This window comes from Sminthopsis crassicaudata, chromosome 4, assembly GCF_048593235.1.
Source record: "Sminthopsis crassicaudata isolate SCR6 chromosome 4, ASM4859323v1, whole genome shotgun sequence".
Classification (NCBI taxonomy): domain Eukaryota; kingdom Metazoa; phylum Chordata; class Mammalia; order Dasyuromorphia; family Dasyuridae; genus Sminthopsis; species Sminthopsis crassicaudata.
The window spans coordinates 49,611,752-49,627,859 of NC_133620.1; the positions used below are offsets into that span (position 1 = coordinate 49,611,752).

Genomic DNA, 16,108 nt, shown 5'->3' on the forward strand with positions numbered 1-16,108 from the left:
CTTGATCCCAAAAGACACTTTAGTCTCACTGTCTGTTCTCACCCACTCCTTTCCTTATTCCTTCCTGGATGAAGAAATATACATATATATATATCTCACATTTGTACTGGTTTGGCAAAACCCATGTGAATCTTCATCACCGTTATTATTAAGACAAATTTATAGTGCTTTTTTTTATAAAGCACTTCCCTCACAAATAATCCTATGAGCTTGACAGTACAAATACTGTCATCCACATTTTCCCAAAGGGAAACTGAGGTTTAGAGCCTTACTAATTATAAAAGCCCGAATTTCCATTAGGTCATGAGATCTTCTATTTAAAGTGTGCTCTTGGCAAGAGGCCACATTGTATAGTGGATTAAAGGCTGACCTTTGAAATCAGGAAGGGAAATGGTCAAGTTTTGTCTCTGACATGTGCAATTTATGTGATTTTGGATAAGTCCCTTTAATCTTGTAATGCAAATTTCTAAGTTATTAATGGCCAGTCTGCATAAACAGAGGGAGTTTCCTGCTTCATTGAAATCATAAGTCTAAATTCCCCTTCAAAAATTTATACATTCTTATTTTCATTCTGTTTGTAGGAGCAAAATAAGTGAAGAAATGGATGACAAAAGCAATTTGGGGACCAGTAATGGTGGGTTTTTGCTAAGGAGTTTTTAATCTGCTCTCTTAACTGAGAAATTATATTGCCCTTCTCTCTCCCTCTCACTCATTTGACATGCTGTAATGAAGTAATGGTACAGCAGAAGGGTCATGGGATTTCAATTAGAAGATCTGGGTCCGAATCCCAAGCCTGCCATTGACAATTTGGGTGACTTTGGTCAAATTGCTTAAATTCTGGGGGACTCAGTTATCTCATTTTCAAAAGGAGATTGAACTAGTGAGCCTCTAGTTCCTCCTTCCTTTAAACCCATAAACCTATAACCTGAACTGGGGTCACCTCCAAGCTGTGTGAGCTGGGACAAGTCACCTACCTTTGAGGCTTCATTTGGACATCTTTTAAATTTCTTCCAATACTAACATTTTATCTGAGAGGGGAGTGAATATGCAGTCTAATAGAAAGACCACAAAATTTGGATTCAGAAGGGCTGGCATCAGCACCCAGCTCTGCTTTGGACTTACCCTGGTGAAGAAGTCTCTTTGGCTCTTAATGTGTCCATTTTCTCATTTTTGAAATAAGGCCTTTGTACTAAATAATCTCTGAAATTCCTTTAGTTAGTCCAAAAATGTTGGGGTATCAGGGTGTGTGTTGTAGTAGCATTTCTGAAAGAATTCAGGCTCAAATTATGTCCAAATCAAAGCAAAGAACATTTACTGGGGTGATGAACTGTGGGCCTCCTCCATAAGGGAGAGAGGCAGCCCAGCAGAGTAAGGTGAAAGAATATAGGGAGAAGGAAGAGTAAGAATGAACCAGAATTGGGCAAAGCAAGGAAATTGGACAACTTCAAATGAGAAGGGAAAAATTCCTGTGATTAGGTTTATTTCAGACAGGATATGCATGGGAAAAGTCCTTTTGTTCTAAAGTGTTCTAAAGTGGCTCCTGAGAGAAAAAGTGGAGATATGCACAGAAAAGGTAAAAAGTCCCTTTGTCCTAATGAAACTCAGGAGAGAGAGTCAGGATATTTGGCAGCAGTTAAGATCTCATGACTTTGAGATCTGAATTCTCTGGTCCCACAAAGAGAAGGAATTCTTGAAGCTGGACCTTGGTGCTCCTATACAAAGAGAAGAAAAGGCATTTGAAAGAACTCCTTGAGAGGGAAGAGATGTTATTCCAATTCAAATTAGATAATTGAACATTTAATAAATATCTGCTAAGAGATAAACACTGGACTTTTGAGTCAAGTAAAAAATCCCTGTCTTCAGGGAGCTTATATTCTATTAATGAAGCATTGCTATTATTTCTGGAGAAGCATCCTGAGCTCTGTGTCCTTTCCTAGCCAATTGGCTAATTCCAAATTGTTCTCTTTGATCTTAGACCCCTCCCTACCCCCATCCTCCAAGCTACACGGGTTCTCTCCTTGTATCCAGGTGGTCCTTGGATCCAACATGTATAAAAATAGCAACAATACTAGAAGAACAGATCATGTGTTTTGAGGAGCATTCTCTGCTCCAGAACCAGGAATATCTTGATTCTTAGAAAGCCTTGGCACCTGGCTATCGTTGCAACATATCATTTCCTCTTTTCTCTTTATTGACTGATAGAACTCACCATGTGTTTAAAGGCAATGGACAGATTGCACCAAAATACACTAATATCAAGTATATGATGGTGTGAATTCTTGGAAGTTTCAATGAGTCCTAAAAAAGAACAAAACAAAATTTATATAGGTAGAATAATATTAAATCATTATGTTATTAATTTTAATAAAACAGTACAAATATATAATTAATTATTAATAAATATAATTAGAATAGAAATAATAAAATTACTGCTAAGTAGCTAATAAGAAGAAATTAATAATAAATAAAATGAACTTTAGTAAGTAGAGTTTGTACAATAAATATTGAATAGAAATATTTATGTATTTGATCCTGGAAAAAGGACTTGAACAAATTGAACATAGAGGAAAGAATCCAGTCACCTTACCCTGATATCATATAACACAACAAAAATACCAGTCTTATTGGGTTTCTGCAAAGACTGAAAAGGGAGGTGTCACTAAACACTTTACCTTAGAAGCATGAAGACTAGGGATTTAGCAGAGTGGTGTGAAGAGGACATCTAGAATTTGAATGGTCTTGTGATTACTGCAGGATGCTAAAGGCCTGACTTCCAGTCCCATCTTTGACTCATTCTCTTGATATTATTTCAGGCAAGTGACTCAGCATTCTGGATCCTCACTTTTCTCATCTGTAAATGAAAGGTATCATACTAGGTGGCTCTCAGGTGCCTTCCATCTTTCTAGACATGATTGTGGGATCTAGAATCATGATTATATATATATATATATATATATTTTTTTTTTTTCTGAGGCTGGGGTTAAGTGACTTGCCCAGGGTCACACAGCTAGGAAGTGTTAGTGTCTGAGATCAGTTTTGAACTCGGGTCCTCCTGAATTCAAGGCTGGTGCTCTATCCACTGCACCACCTAGCTGCTCCTCATGATTATATATCATGACAATTATTAGCCAGACTGATTATTTTCAAGGGACAATGAGATGAGTAAATAGGAGACTTGTGTGGTTTTTCTTCGTTTATAACTTCTCTTGTGCTTCTGTAAAAATGTTCCTGCCTAATTGCCTTTATATTTACAAGCACGTTAGGGTCTGTAAAACATCTTTTGTAAATTTTCTGATTCCAGCCTCACAACCCCCAGTAAAGGAGGGATTAATCTATCAGTCACTAAGCATTTATTGTCTACTGTGTGCTAGATTCTATGAGGATGCTTGGGACACAAACATAAAAATAAAACTGGTCCCTTTTATATAATCTGGCAAATACCAATATGGCACCATAGGCATCATTAAGTTCATGTTACAAATATGGAAAATGAAGCTCAGAGTCATTAACTTGACCATGCTTTGAAGAATAGATGAAATGTAAATCTGTATTTTTCCTGATTAGCTATTCAAAACTTTTTTTTCACTTCTTCCAGTTAGATAGTGTCCTCATCTGTTTATCTCCCCTGCCTCTGGCCCCCTGAACCTCATATTGTGCCTTCTCTTAGACCCTTAAGCATTGCCACAGGTTGTGATAGTACACCCTGAGGGACGTCCTGTCTACTTGGAGCCCAATCCTTCTAAGTGCATGGTAATTCGAATGCAGAATGTATATTGTAATTGTAATTAGAAAACAAGTTTTTGAAAGCTATGCTCTCTCTTATTTTATCCCCAGTGCTTATCACATGGTAAATATTTTAAACCATTCATTCATTTTTCATTCAGTCTTACACTGTTCTATCTCTCAACATGTACTGCTCTTTTTGAGGAAGGAGGAAAATTCTTTCTTAATAAGATACAGTTAGCTATCCATGCAAGTCCTTCCTCTGAGCATCATAGATGCTTATAATTATCTTGTCTAATCTCCCACCAGTACTTAGGTTTCCTCTGCAGTATCTTCAGTGAATGGTCATTTAGTTTCTTTTTGAACACCTGCCCTGACTGGGAACTCATCTCAATCATCAATACAAAGTGATCTCTTATCCTACCCTACCCTCTTCCCCCATCTTGAGACCTACAACTCCCTAAAGGGAAGGGAAGTCTATGTCTCAGCCTTTTTGATTATCTCCATTGTATGTGCAGGGAGAGAGGAGATGAATTAGGAAAACTCATGTAAGGGGCCAAGCCTGGTGGTATCCTCAGTAAATGTGGAGAGTGTTATAATGAATGGGAAGCCCATAACATTAGTAGAAAGAGGAGTTAGTCTTGAAGTATATAAAGAAATTTTGGAGGGGAAGAGGTCAGAAGGTGGTAGAAGCTGGTGTGGTTCCTCCTTGTCTGACTAAAAGAAAACGGTTAAATATGAGAAAGGCTTTCTTGACTGCTGAGGGGTAAAGCACTGGGAATGAACTGAGAAGCTGTGAACCCCCCCATCCCTGGAAGGCGGCTTCAAGATGAGTAAAATCTCTTCTCCTGTATGGTTAAGGCATTCACATTCCTGAAGACAAAGAGATGAAGGGGATCATCCATTAAAATTTCCCCCCCAAAAAAAATTAAAAAAAAGATTTTTCCCAGCTCAAGGAGTTCCTATTTCTCCAATTCTTTTAAAATAAGTAAGTCCATGAAAATTGATGATTCCATCAGTGCCAAATGATCTTGGTCTATGCCTTATGAACACACACACGAGGCATGGTTATAAATTAATGAGGCAGATGACTGATTTGCCAGATGAGTCTCATTATTTCACTGTGACCCTTACTCACACAGTAAGTCATTCTGAAAATATAACTGAGTCACACAGGAAGAGCAGAGCAGGGAATAGAACACCAGATTGGCAACAGAAGGTAATCAACAAAATAAGAAAGGCAAAATTGAAGCAAGAGAGAAATGGAAGCACTATCTGGAGTAAGATTGTCAGTCATAATATGGAATCAAATTATATGGTTTGGGGGGGATTTTTTGGGAGGCAATTGGAGTTTAATGATTTGCCCAGGATAATACCACTAGTAAATCTGAGGTTACCTTTGAACTCAGGTCCTCGCGACTCCAGAGCTGGTGTACTATCCATTGTATCACCTAGCTGCCTCCAGATTATATGGTTTTGAATCCTTAATTTTCTCCTCTGGAAAATAAGGGAAATTGGGGCAGCTAGATTGATGTGTTCAGGATCCAAATGATGTGTTTGGGGTACAGCACTAAATGTTAGGATTCAGACTGTGAAGAATTCACAAGCCATTCTCTTTGGCAAAAGGTAGGTTTATTTAGGAGAAGAGGTTACAGAGAAATGAAGAGGTATAATAGATACCAGGAGTGGTGAATATAAAATAGAGTTGGGAAAGCACATAGCAAGGAAAGTGATTTTTAACAATTAACAATGGAAAAGACAGGTTCCTAAATAGAATTCACAATTAACCAGGATCAGAAAATCCATACATTCAATCAAGACATTTAGGAAGCCCCATAATCTAGGATCTGTGGGCCAAAATCAGAAGAGTGATTAATGGTGTCCCCCTACCACACCACACAAGAGCTGGGGAAGGGGCACAGAGAAAGAGATGGCAGCAGTATAAATTCAAATAATAGTAATAACTAATGTTTTTGTCTTTGATTCTTTGGAAGATTTTCATATGTGTGTGCAAATATACATATATAGATATGTAAGTATATATAGATGTGCATGAATATATACATATGTGATTATATATTATACGATGCACATATAATATAGAATCATAAAATACATATGTATATATGAATTATCCTTATCGCTTTCTGTAAGGTAGACAGATAGGACCCATTTATGTGAATATATATGAAGACATAAGAAGCATTCAATAGATATTTGAGTGCTTTCTGTGTGTAGAATATTTTGCTAGGTATTGGAGGACATAAAAATGTTAAATAAAATATGGTCCCTGTCTTTATGGAGCTTAAGAGTTTAATAAGAGAACATTTTTTTTTTCTTTACACAAGCCTTCATTTTATTGGTATTAAGAACTTTTAGTGAGGAAATTGTCTCTAGTCTTGCTCTGTAATTTATACTGGAGTGCTTAGAAGTCATCATAGAATGTGTGTGTGTGTGTGTGTGTGTGTGTAAATGTGCTTTATACACATTGAATACATATACATATATATGTATATATATGCATATATATATATATATATACACACATACATGTGTGTATGCATACATGGTAGAAGTTAAATCCATATCTTCCTGATTTGAGGCTGGTTTTCTGCCCACTATACCACACTGCCTTTCAGTCAATAGGAGACATGGACAAAAGGTAGTATCTTACGTGTACCCAGTTTGATGAAAATGCTTAATATACATTACTATTCTTTTCTGGCAGGTGAGGAAACTGAGGCACAGAAAATCTAAATGGACTTTCCTTAAAGTCAGATAATAAGCTAGTTCTAGAGACAGATCCTAGACCCCATCTAAGATTTCCTGACTCAGCTCTCAACAATTATTTATTAAGTATCCTGTATGAATACTTGAGGCTCTTTGTGTCGATTTTGTTATTATAGATACCTTTGGTATTATATTCCTAGGTTTTCAGTCTCATTCCAAAGACCCCACCTCCATCTTTTTGTGTATGACTGGGCACTCTCTCTTTCAGCTGAACGGACAATTAGGATCACATCAGACAGAGCTCCTAGTGAGGACATCTGCCCCTTGTTTCCTGCAGAATGCACCTGCTAAGAAAATTGGTAGCTTTGTTTGGTGGAAGAAAATTCTGCTAGCTCAGAGATTTATCACATCTGTTTCCTAATTATGGAATAGTAAGTGCAGGTTAGAAGCAGGAGAAAAGGTTTACATCTGTCAAGCTGTACATCAAAAGCCCTTTCAATTTGAGAGAGCTTGGCTCTCTCAAAGTAAAATGTGTTTTTGGTAGTGTCAACAGAGATTGGATGGGATTGATTGTATCTGCCCAGCAAATGCTTAGGCATGAGTCTGAAGTGTACCAAAGCTGGATGGGGGCTTACAGAGAGGGCAAAGATCCTTAAAAACTGAGACACTTTTTTCTGGCTCAGCTACTGACTTGCTGACAGAGCCATGTGATTGGAGCAGTTGTATGAGAGAAGAATGCTTAAATGGGGAACTAGAAGGAAAGGGTCACCAGCCCTTGTCTTTTACCACTAACTCCCAAGTATCTCAGAAGAAGAAGCTGCTAGTCATCCAGATGGTGACTGGGTACCAAAATTGCCCAAGGCAGGGGATGTACTTGTAATTGCTACCCTATGGTTGTACCTCCCAATAATCACCATGGTACATAGAAATATACTTTTCCATATGATGGAGCCCAGGCTTCTCCAGTGATGGAACCTCAGCATGGGAGATCATTTAGGAGCCTTGGTGTCTCAGTTGGAGATGGAGATCTGACTTGTAATTTACCACTATACTCTTGATTCCTACAGGCAACAATGATTAGGCAGTGACTATATAGTGGTTAACAAACAGATGCTGGATTCAGCTGCATGTGAGATGGTAGATTGTGGAAGAGATGTTCTTTTCATCGTGATCATATTTGCTAATGTCAACTGACCAGCTTCTTTTGCATAGGACTTATCCTGGTCCTTTGTTGAGCATTAAAAATCTCATTTTCCCAAAGAGAAAGATCCACAACACACCTAAGATAAATATTATCAGTTTTTTTGTTTGTTTGTTTTCTTTTATTTTTGGAACATTCCTTCTTGTGTCTTAAGCTTCCTAATATAGAGGGATCAAGGAAGAAGGAGGACGATTCATTACCCTTCTCCCTCCTCAACCTGCCTGAGATTATTATTAAATCACCTCCTTTTTACTTTAAAAAATCCTTCCTTGACTCTGATGTCCCCTCAAGCTATCATAACTTATCTCTTCTCACTTTGAGAGAAAATTTCTAGGGGGAAAAATATCATCTATATTCATTTGCTTCCATTTCCTGGCTTCCCACTCAGTTCTTAACTCCTTGCTTTCCCCATTTTATTTGATCTCTCTGAAGTATAGGATAGTGTGAACCTCCTCTATCTTAGATACTTTCTCCTCCCTAGGCTTTCTTAATCATGATTTCTTTTGGATTTGCCTCTTCTGAAATGGAATGGATTAACCATTTTTTTTGCCTCCTAATCAAGCATTTCCCCTAAAGCAATATCCTGTTATATGAAAAAAAAATAAAGCAATACCCTGGATCCTGTTCTCTTTATGAATTCTCTTTAAGTGATATTATACCTTCCCATAAACTCAATTATCCACATTATGTAGATGATTCCTAAAAATCACATAGCCTGCCCTCTTCTTGGATGGCTCATTGGATAAAGAGCTGGATCAGTATAAAAGACCTGAATTCAAGTTCAGACTCAGACACCTCCTAACTGTATGATGTAGGCAAGTCACTTTACTTCTGTAATGTGGACATAATAACACCTTCTTCTCGGAGCTATTGTAAGAATCAAATGAGATATTTGTAAAGCATTTAGTATACTTTGTGTACATAATAAACTCTAAATACGTGCTAGCTATTATTATTAATCCCACTTCTAGGTTCTAGTCTTGCTTTACCAGGAACCTGTTGAATATCCCTTTGATGTCTCCATCTGGACACCCATATAAACAAAATGGAGCTCATTGTCTTACTCCTAAATAGCTAGTTCAGGGTCATATCACTTCTGACTTCAAGTATTCAATTCAACAAGTCTTTATTACATTGCAGGCTCTGTAGGAGCCTTGAACTAGCATCCTTATTGAATCCATTCTCTATCCTCTACAGTCTATTCACTTTACAGGAGGTGAATTAATATCCTAAGGCAGGCATTTAATTATGTCATTCCCATGCTCAAAAATAATGAGTGCCTTGCCTCTAGGATACATTACAAATTCCTCAGGCTAGCATTATCAAGTCCTCTACAGTCTAGCTCCCATATTTCTTTCAAATTACTTCCACTTATGTTTGCTTCCTTCCAACTAAAATTGCTTGTAGCCTGTCTGTCCTTGCCTAGAATATAGGCCCTCCTAATCTTTACGTCTCCCCCCTCCCAAATCCCCTATTTCTTTCAAGGTTTAGTATTACCTTTCCTTTTAACCTTTCCATTTAACTCCCCTTGTAATACCTTCCTCCTCAAATGATCTTGTACTTATTCATCTATTCAGATAAATGTACCCACATGCGATAGCCCCCAGGAGAATGTAAGCTTTTTGAAGGCAAGAACTCTCCTGTGTCCCCAGATCTAATACAGTGCCCCATCCAAGTTGGTGCTTGATAAAACTTTGTTGAATTATTTTAAATTTCTTCTTTCAATTAGTAGCTCTTTCCAAAAATGGATGCATCTAAATTCAGTCTGCCTAGGCCAAACATTCTAAAAGCCAGTCAGAACAGAATTAAATAAGAGGTACTGCTGGGAGAATGTTGAAATCCCCCTTTAATGAGCCACTTTAACAAAGTAATCCATCTCTTTTTTCATGGAGGTCAGATTCTTCTCTTATCCTAGTCTGGATGTGGTAGAGGACATAGAGAAAAAAAAATCTCATCTGCAACCAGCACAGACAGAGTTCAGCTAAAGAATAGTGTGAAAAATGGGGCTGTAGACGCTACCCAGGATCTCTGTCAACCCAGAATAGCTTCTTCACTGCCTGGACTTTAGGGAGAAAAAGAAAGTTGTTCCCTGCTTTTGATTAAATTAAAGGATTCAAGTTGTTTTGTGGTTATATTTTCACTATTCTGCTTTCAGGTTGGCCCATGCCATCACAGACAGATGAGAAAAAAAATTTTTTTCCAACAAATTCGTTCTGACAAGTGGTAATTAATGAATCAATGTTGGCTTGCCATTAAATGTCTAGTGGGATGTCCAGGCTTTGCATTTGTTTTTCTTCCTTTCGATATTTTGATTAAATGACTTAGATGAAGACATGCATCAGTAACTTGGAAGGAGACATAGATGACATGCTTATCAAATTAATGAGTAATGTAAAGCTTGTAGAACTAGTTAATGTGCTGGATGATAGAATCAGGTTTCCCGTAGATCAAGAGAGGGTGGAATTATAGGGCCAAAAAAACAATGTAAATTGATGGCAATGTCACCTTAATCTACAGTTACAAAAGGAGAGGATGGTATTCCATCCTTACCACACTGGTCATGGCATTTCTGAAGCATCTGGTTCTGTTCTGGCTACCACTCTTCGGAAGGACATTTCCTAAAGCTGGAATGCATCTAGGTTAGGACACTGGATTCGTGATGGGATTGGAACATGTTATGTGAAACATGGCTAGAGAAAGTTTGAATGTATGTCTTCTGGAAAAGAAAATAAGGGTTGTCATGTGGGAATATCAATCTGACTGTGTATAAACCCAAAGGACAAAGTGAGCTCCAGTAGATGGAAGCTTCTGGGAGCCAGGTCCCAGTTCGAATAACTTTTCTAACAATTAGAACCACCAGAAAAAGGAAATCAACTGCCTTAGGGGCTTATCTGTGTTCTTGTTGATTGAGGAAATAAGTCTGGGAGAGCCTAAGTGAGCCCCTGACCTGGTCCAGTGAACCTAGCTGGGCAACCTGGTCATTCCTGCCAAGAGCATTTGTTGTAGCTCACACACAAGACAAGGCTTGAGGCATAAGGGGATGGCCAAGAGTGAGAGAACAGAACAGGAAGACGGAGATAATAACATACGAGATCTGAAGTGCAGTGGTCATGGTGAGAAGAGAAATCATGGTTCTGCAAAGAAGATTATTACTTGGTCTTGGAGTTCCCAACCTGGTTATCTCTCTTAAACAGTGGGGGAGTTGACTGAGGTCCTGTCTCCTTTATTGGAGAAGTGGCCCAAACCCACCTCCGTATCTCCCTGGTTGGGCCTGGAAGCTATCTCCTACATAAACAGTCCCTACCCTGGTTCTGAGAAGCAAAAAAATCAGCCCTAACTTAAGGATAGTGAACTGTAATTCTAATACTTCTAGCTATGCCTTCAAACTCAGAGAACCCTCGTAGGCTAGAAGAGGCTAGAAAAACCTCTCTCTGGCTCTGCAGTGAAACAGGTAAAAAGTAGAAGATTTATAAAGAGGAACAGAGATTTATGCTCTGGTGTCTCTGATTGGTTTTCCAGTTTTCAATGCCACAGGATGGAAGCCATCCAATAGCAAGGGATGTGTTAAGGTTCTTGCGCAGAACTTTCTATACTAGATATGGAGGATTCCAGAAGAGGAACAGGAAATGGAATCATTCTGAAATGGGGGAAGGAGGAATGGAAAGAAGGGATGAAGTACCAAGGGATGATTAAAAACAAACTCTGGTGTTGGCCATCACTGGGAGGATGGGATATGCCATTTGTCCCTGCTTGTTAACTTTTGAATGTGAGCATTTGCACCTCACAAATTGGCCGTGGCTGCAAATCAGAACTTGATTTATTATTTTGTTCTGAAGAAAGTAATGGAGAAAATGTTAATGATGTCAATTCAATTTAAAAGTGTGTCCTACAAAAGTATTTTTTCCCTTCTCATTAGAGAACCATTTGTTGTTAATCATTTACCAGCATATCCCTGGATGTGACCCACCTTTGCTTCCTCTGATTTATTGGCCCTTTGGTGTCAAGGCATGGCCTCCATTTTTAGAATTCCACCATAACAGAAGCATATTCACTGTGACATGAGATGTGAGAGTCATGAAGAATGGAAATCCCTTACTGTATTCTACCCTTTTTACATTCCCAAGAGAGCTTTGTGGCCTGAGGCCTGATAGCTCTTGAATTTAATTCCCAGAACTCCTGAAGGTCCTTGAGAGCAATTTGACAAGGCAAATCACTGGCAGACTTTCATTGGAAATTTTCTCCAATCCAATTAGTCGTTTTTTCTTTAATTAGAGTTTGTTTGCTTTTAATACTGAAGTAGTCTATATCTGTAATTCAGTCATAGTAAAGCAAGTTCCAGAGATCTCTGAATCCAGGAGAGTAGCTATACTCTTATAAAACTTGTCATAAGATTAGCTGAAATTACCCTTTGTAAGTCTTGGTAAAAATTAACCTTGGATTCACCTCAACCACTAGGTGCAGGCTTTCAGAACTTCTGTGTCTCAAAGGTATTCCAGCTCACGCTCATAGCTCTCTTATCCATTTTAAATGTAGCTCTCTGCTTTTGGGACATTAAAAAAGAATAAATAAAAATGCTGCAAGCAAAGTAGTTCTATGTGGGAAGCATCTGAAAAAACTAAATCTGCTTTCTCATGAGGGGAATATATAGCTCGCATGCGCACACTTAACATATTGTGAAGAAGTAATAACATGATGCAAATAGGTGGTGCAGTGGATAGGGCATTGGGCTTGGAATCAGAAAGTCGCATCTTCCTGAGTTTAAATCTGGCCTTCGGCACTTAGCGGCTGTGTGACCCTGGCCTAGTCACCTAATCCTGTTTGTCTCAATTCATCATCTGTAAAATGAGCTATAAAATGTCCAACCATTCCAGTATTTTTACACAGAGAGTTAAATACAACTTAACCCACCAACGATAACGAAATCAACCACTCAATATGTCTTTAATCCCGAAGTCCAGAATTCTAAATTAGGAAGGCCCTTTTGTTGACCTTGAAAGGACTGGCACTACACATACCTAGTGACTTTGTTAACATAGCCATCTCACTAGGCAGGATAAAGGCACCGAGTTTTCCTCTTTGTTTTTGGGATTGTCTTTGTAAAATGCTTAGTACTATTCTAGCACATAGTAGGAGCTTAACAAATAAATACTTATTCTCTTCCCCTACTATGTTCTGTGACACCTAAAGCTAGCAGGGGCAGCCTGTAGAGTAAAGCACCAGAGGATTATTGGCCTTGATTGTCGAGGTCATTTCTCCTTTTCCCTTTACAGACTTTAATACCCACCATCACCCTCCATCTTTGAGCCGCTCCTAGATTTCCTAACTTGCTCTCTCCGGTTGTGATAGGGCTCTCTGTTGTCAGGTTATGTAAAGGCAAAGGGGTTGTTTTATCATTCTAAAAATAAGTTATGTCCTGCTTTATTATTGAGGAAAGATGCCTTAGAGAAATGCACACAGACAGATGGCTTTGTCACAGAAGCAATTTATGGCCTGAACTTTCTGAGGACAACTCTATGGCCATTTAAACCCTCCCCCTCCTCAATGGGGGGACGAAATGAGCCAGGCTGAGCAGACTGAGGGCATTGTGACTTTTCCTCTTATATAAACAGTCTCTTAAAACTCTCTTTGAAAGCCACATTGAACTGAAGGATCTGTAGAGCTACCTTATCTCCCAGTAAACCAGGCTAGCCCACCCCCAATGGCAGGACCACCAAGGAAGCTCACTGAGAGAGGGAGAAGGGGAAGTGGAGCTGCAATCCCGGGGGCTCTGGAGTTCTCAGGCTGTGTCTTAGCCCAGGGTCGGAGAGGGGAACACACTTCTTTCTCTGGACTTGGTTGACCTGCCATAAATAACTATTCTTTGGCTCCCTGGTTGGAAGGACCTGGTTAGCTTAACTTAATAATTGGGATCTAGGTGATCCAGACAGACTTTGGCTCTCCCTTCACCCTGCTCTCCTACTCCCCAAGTTAGAAAGAAGGGTAAAATGTTCTTGGCTTGTGACACCATTTCTTAGGTAGCAGCCTCTTTCTTAATGAGCATGCTTTCTATTTGGACTAACTCATTCTGCTACTAATTGATTTTCTATCTTTGGCTAAGTTCCTTCCCTACCCTTCTATTCCTCCCTGGACATCAGGATTTTTTGGTTTGTTTATTTTTAAACGTTGAGTGTCTACTAGGTAAAACAGGGGATAGAGTGCCAGGTCTGGAGTCAGGAAGACTCATATTCCTGAACTTAGATCTGCCGTTAGGCTCCTATTGGCTGTGTGACTCTGGGCAAATCACTTCACCTCATTTGCCTCAGTTACCTTATCTGTAAAATGAGCTGGAGAAGGAAATGACAAGGCACTCCAGAATCACGCCAAGAAAACCTCAGATGGTATCATGAACTGTCAGGAATAACTGAAAATGGTTGAACAACAAAATGTACCAGGTGTCTGTAATAAGCACTTTGTAAATATTGCCTCATTTGATCCTCAAAACAAAGTAGGTGCTATTATCATACCTATTTTATAGTTGAGTAAACAAGGGTAGACAGAGCTTAAGTAACTTAGCCAGGGTCACGTAACTAGCAAGTGTCTGAGGTTCAGATTTCACCTGGGGTCTTCTTGATTCCTGGCCCAGTGTCCTATTCACTGTACCACTTAGCTACCTTCATTTCTCTGAGGGAATTAGAGTAAATTATTTCTTAACTCTATATCAACTCTAATATCCATGATTGATATCTCCTTCCTTTCTTTGACAAGGTAACCCATCTCTCTCCACTCCAGTCATCTACAAATAAATTAATCTGTCTCCTCAACCACAAATCAACAAGAAAAAGTTAACCCCTAGCCTGAGGGCCAGTTACCATTTCCCTTCTTCCCCTCCTCCCCAACTCCCTTAAGTTCCATTCCTCGTGGAACTTGTTGGGAAGGAAACTGCTTCAGGCTAACTTTCCTTCCCTGTTCTGGGAGTCTGCCTTTGCTCATGGTGTGACCTTATCAGGCTCTATCTTCAATGTGTTCCTAGAGGTTTCTGACTGGGATCTTCTCCTTAATTAACTTCTCTCTGCTTGTTTTCCTTGTAGGATATTCTACGTCTCCCATGATTCTCAGGATCTAAAGATCTTTAGCTACATTGCCAGAGATGGTTCCAGCAACGTCTTCAGGTGTAACGTCTTTAAGTCCAAGAAGAAGGTAAAAGGGGAGTGGAGGGCTAGTATTTTAATTAGGTAGATGGATTATTATTATTGTGGTTGTTTTATTCTCCTATGTGTCCAGAGCAAGCGCAGTCTCACTTATCTTGTCTTAAACAGACAGCTGAAATTCCTTTTGAATATTTCTCATTTGACTTACCTTGCCTTATGCTCAGTTATGCTCAGTGCACTCTGGATTGTGAGAGGGATGTGACTTGATGGGGATGTCTTGGATTTGGAGGAAGAGTTCTTGGGTTCAATCTTGGTTCTGTTCTGTTCTACAAGGATCACAATGGGTTAGGTTACATCGAAAGCCAAGGTATCATTCTTTTCACTTGTAAAATTAGTGCTCCGGGGTCACTGATCTGTTAGAAATCCTATATTCTTATCCTTTCACAAGCACTGGTGGGCTGGAGCCAGTTCAAGCTCAAAGAGAAGGAAAAAGAATAAGCATTTATTAATGTGCCTACTACATGCCAGCTACCCTGCTAATTGCTTTACAAAGATCTCATTTGACATAACAACTCTATGGGGTACATGCTATTCTCATTCCCAGTATTGAGGAAACTGAGGCAGATAGTTTAACTGACTTACCAGATCATTGTTGTTTAGCCATATTTTTCAGCCATGTTGGACTCTCTGTGATCTTATTTGAGGGTTTTCTTGGCAAAGATACAGAAGTGTTTTGCTATTTACTTCTATAGCTCATTTTATAGATTAAAAAAAAAAAAAACTGACATAGACAGTCAAATGATTTGTCCAGAGTCACACAGTTAGGAAGTGTCTGAGACCATATTTGAACTCAAAACTTCCTGACTCCAGCCTATATCCATTGTACCACCTAACTATTAATTGATAAATTTTCAGTGTATTTACATTTCAGAAATTCAGCAAATGGCACAAATCAAGGCTTAATTTATTCTTTTGTTAATTGTCTAGACTTAAGGAAATGATGGAGAAAATGTTAATAATGCAAACTTAAAAAGCTGTCATGCATACATGATTTTTTTCTCTTTGGAGAGCTTCCAGTTAAACAATTACCAACACAGTCTTGCACAGAGATGTTTAGTAGTGCTGCAGACTGTTAAAATGAATTCTGCATTAGGAACAGGTGGAAGAATGAGGCTGTGATGAGTTTTAAGGACCTTTTCCTGCGATGATATTTCAATTTGTTCTGTGATTTGAACTTAGAGCTTGGGCTCAGGACAAGAGGCTTTTGCCTAATAGCACCCACCCAGCTTGAAGACTAGAACCCAGAACACTCAGGCTTGTTGAATTT

At 38.9% G+C, this 16,108-nt stretch overlaps 1 protein-coding gene and 1 long non-coding RNA gene across 6 annotated transcripts in view; one reads left to right on the forward strand and one right to left on the reverse strand.

The window, feature by feature from the left end:
- Positions 1-16,108, forward strand: part of LOC141541874 (carboxyl-terminal PDZ ligand of neuronal nitric oxide synthase protein-like) — a 363,206-nt gene that overhangs the window by 274,527 nt on the left and 72,571 nt on the right. For all 5 annotated transcript variants that reach the window (XM_074266450.1, XM_074266451.1, XM_074266448.1 and 2 more), the window contains one exon: positions 14,722-14,830. In XM_074266450.1, the coding sequence (XP_074122551.1) occupies positions 14,722-14,830 (109 nt within the window). The remainder of the gene's footprint in view (positions 1-14,721; positions 14,831-16,108) is intronic.
- On the reverse strand, positions 1,531-2,846 carry LOC141541877 (uncharacterized). Its single transcript, XR_012481928.1, has 3 exons — positions 2,673-2,846; positions 2,210-2,298; positions 1,531-1,712 (listed from the first exon to the last, which is right to left on the reverse strand). It is a non-coding gene; the product is annotated as an uncharacterized LOC141541877 (long non-coding RNA).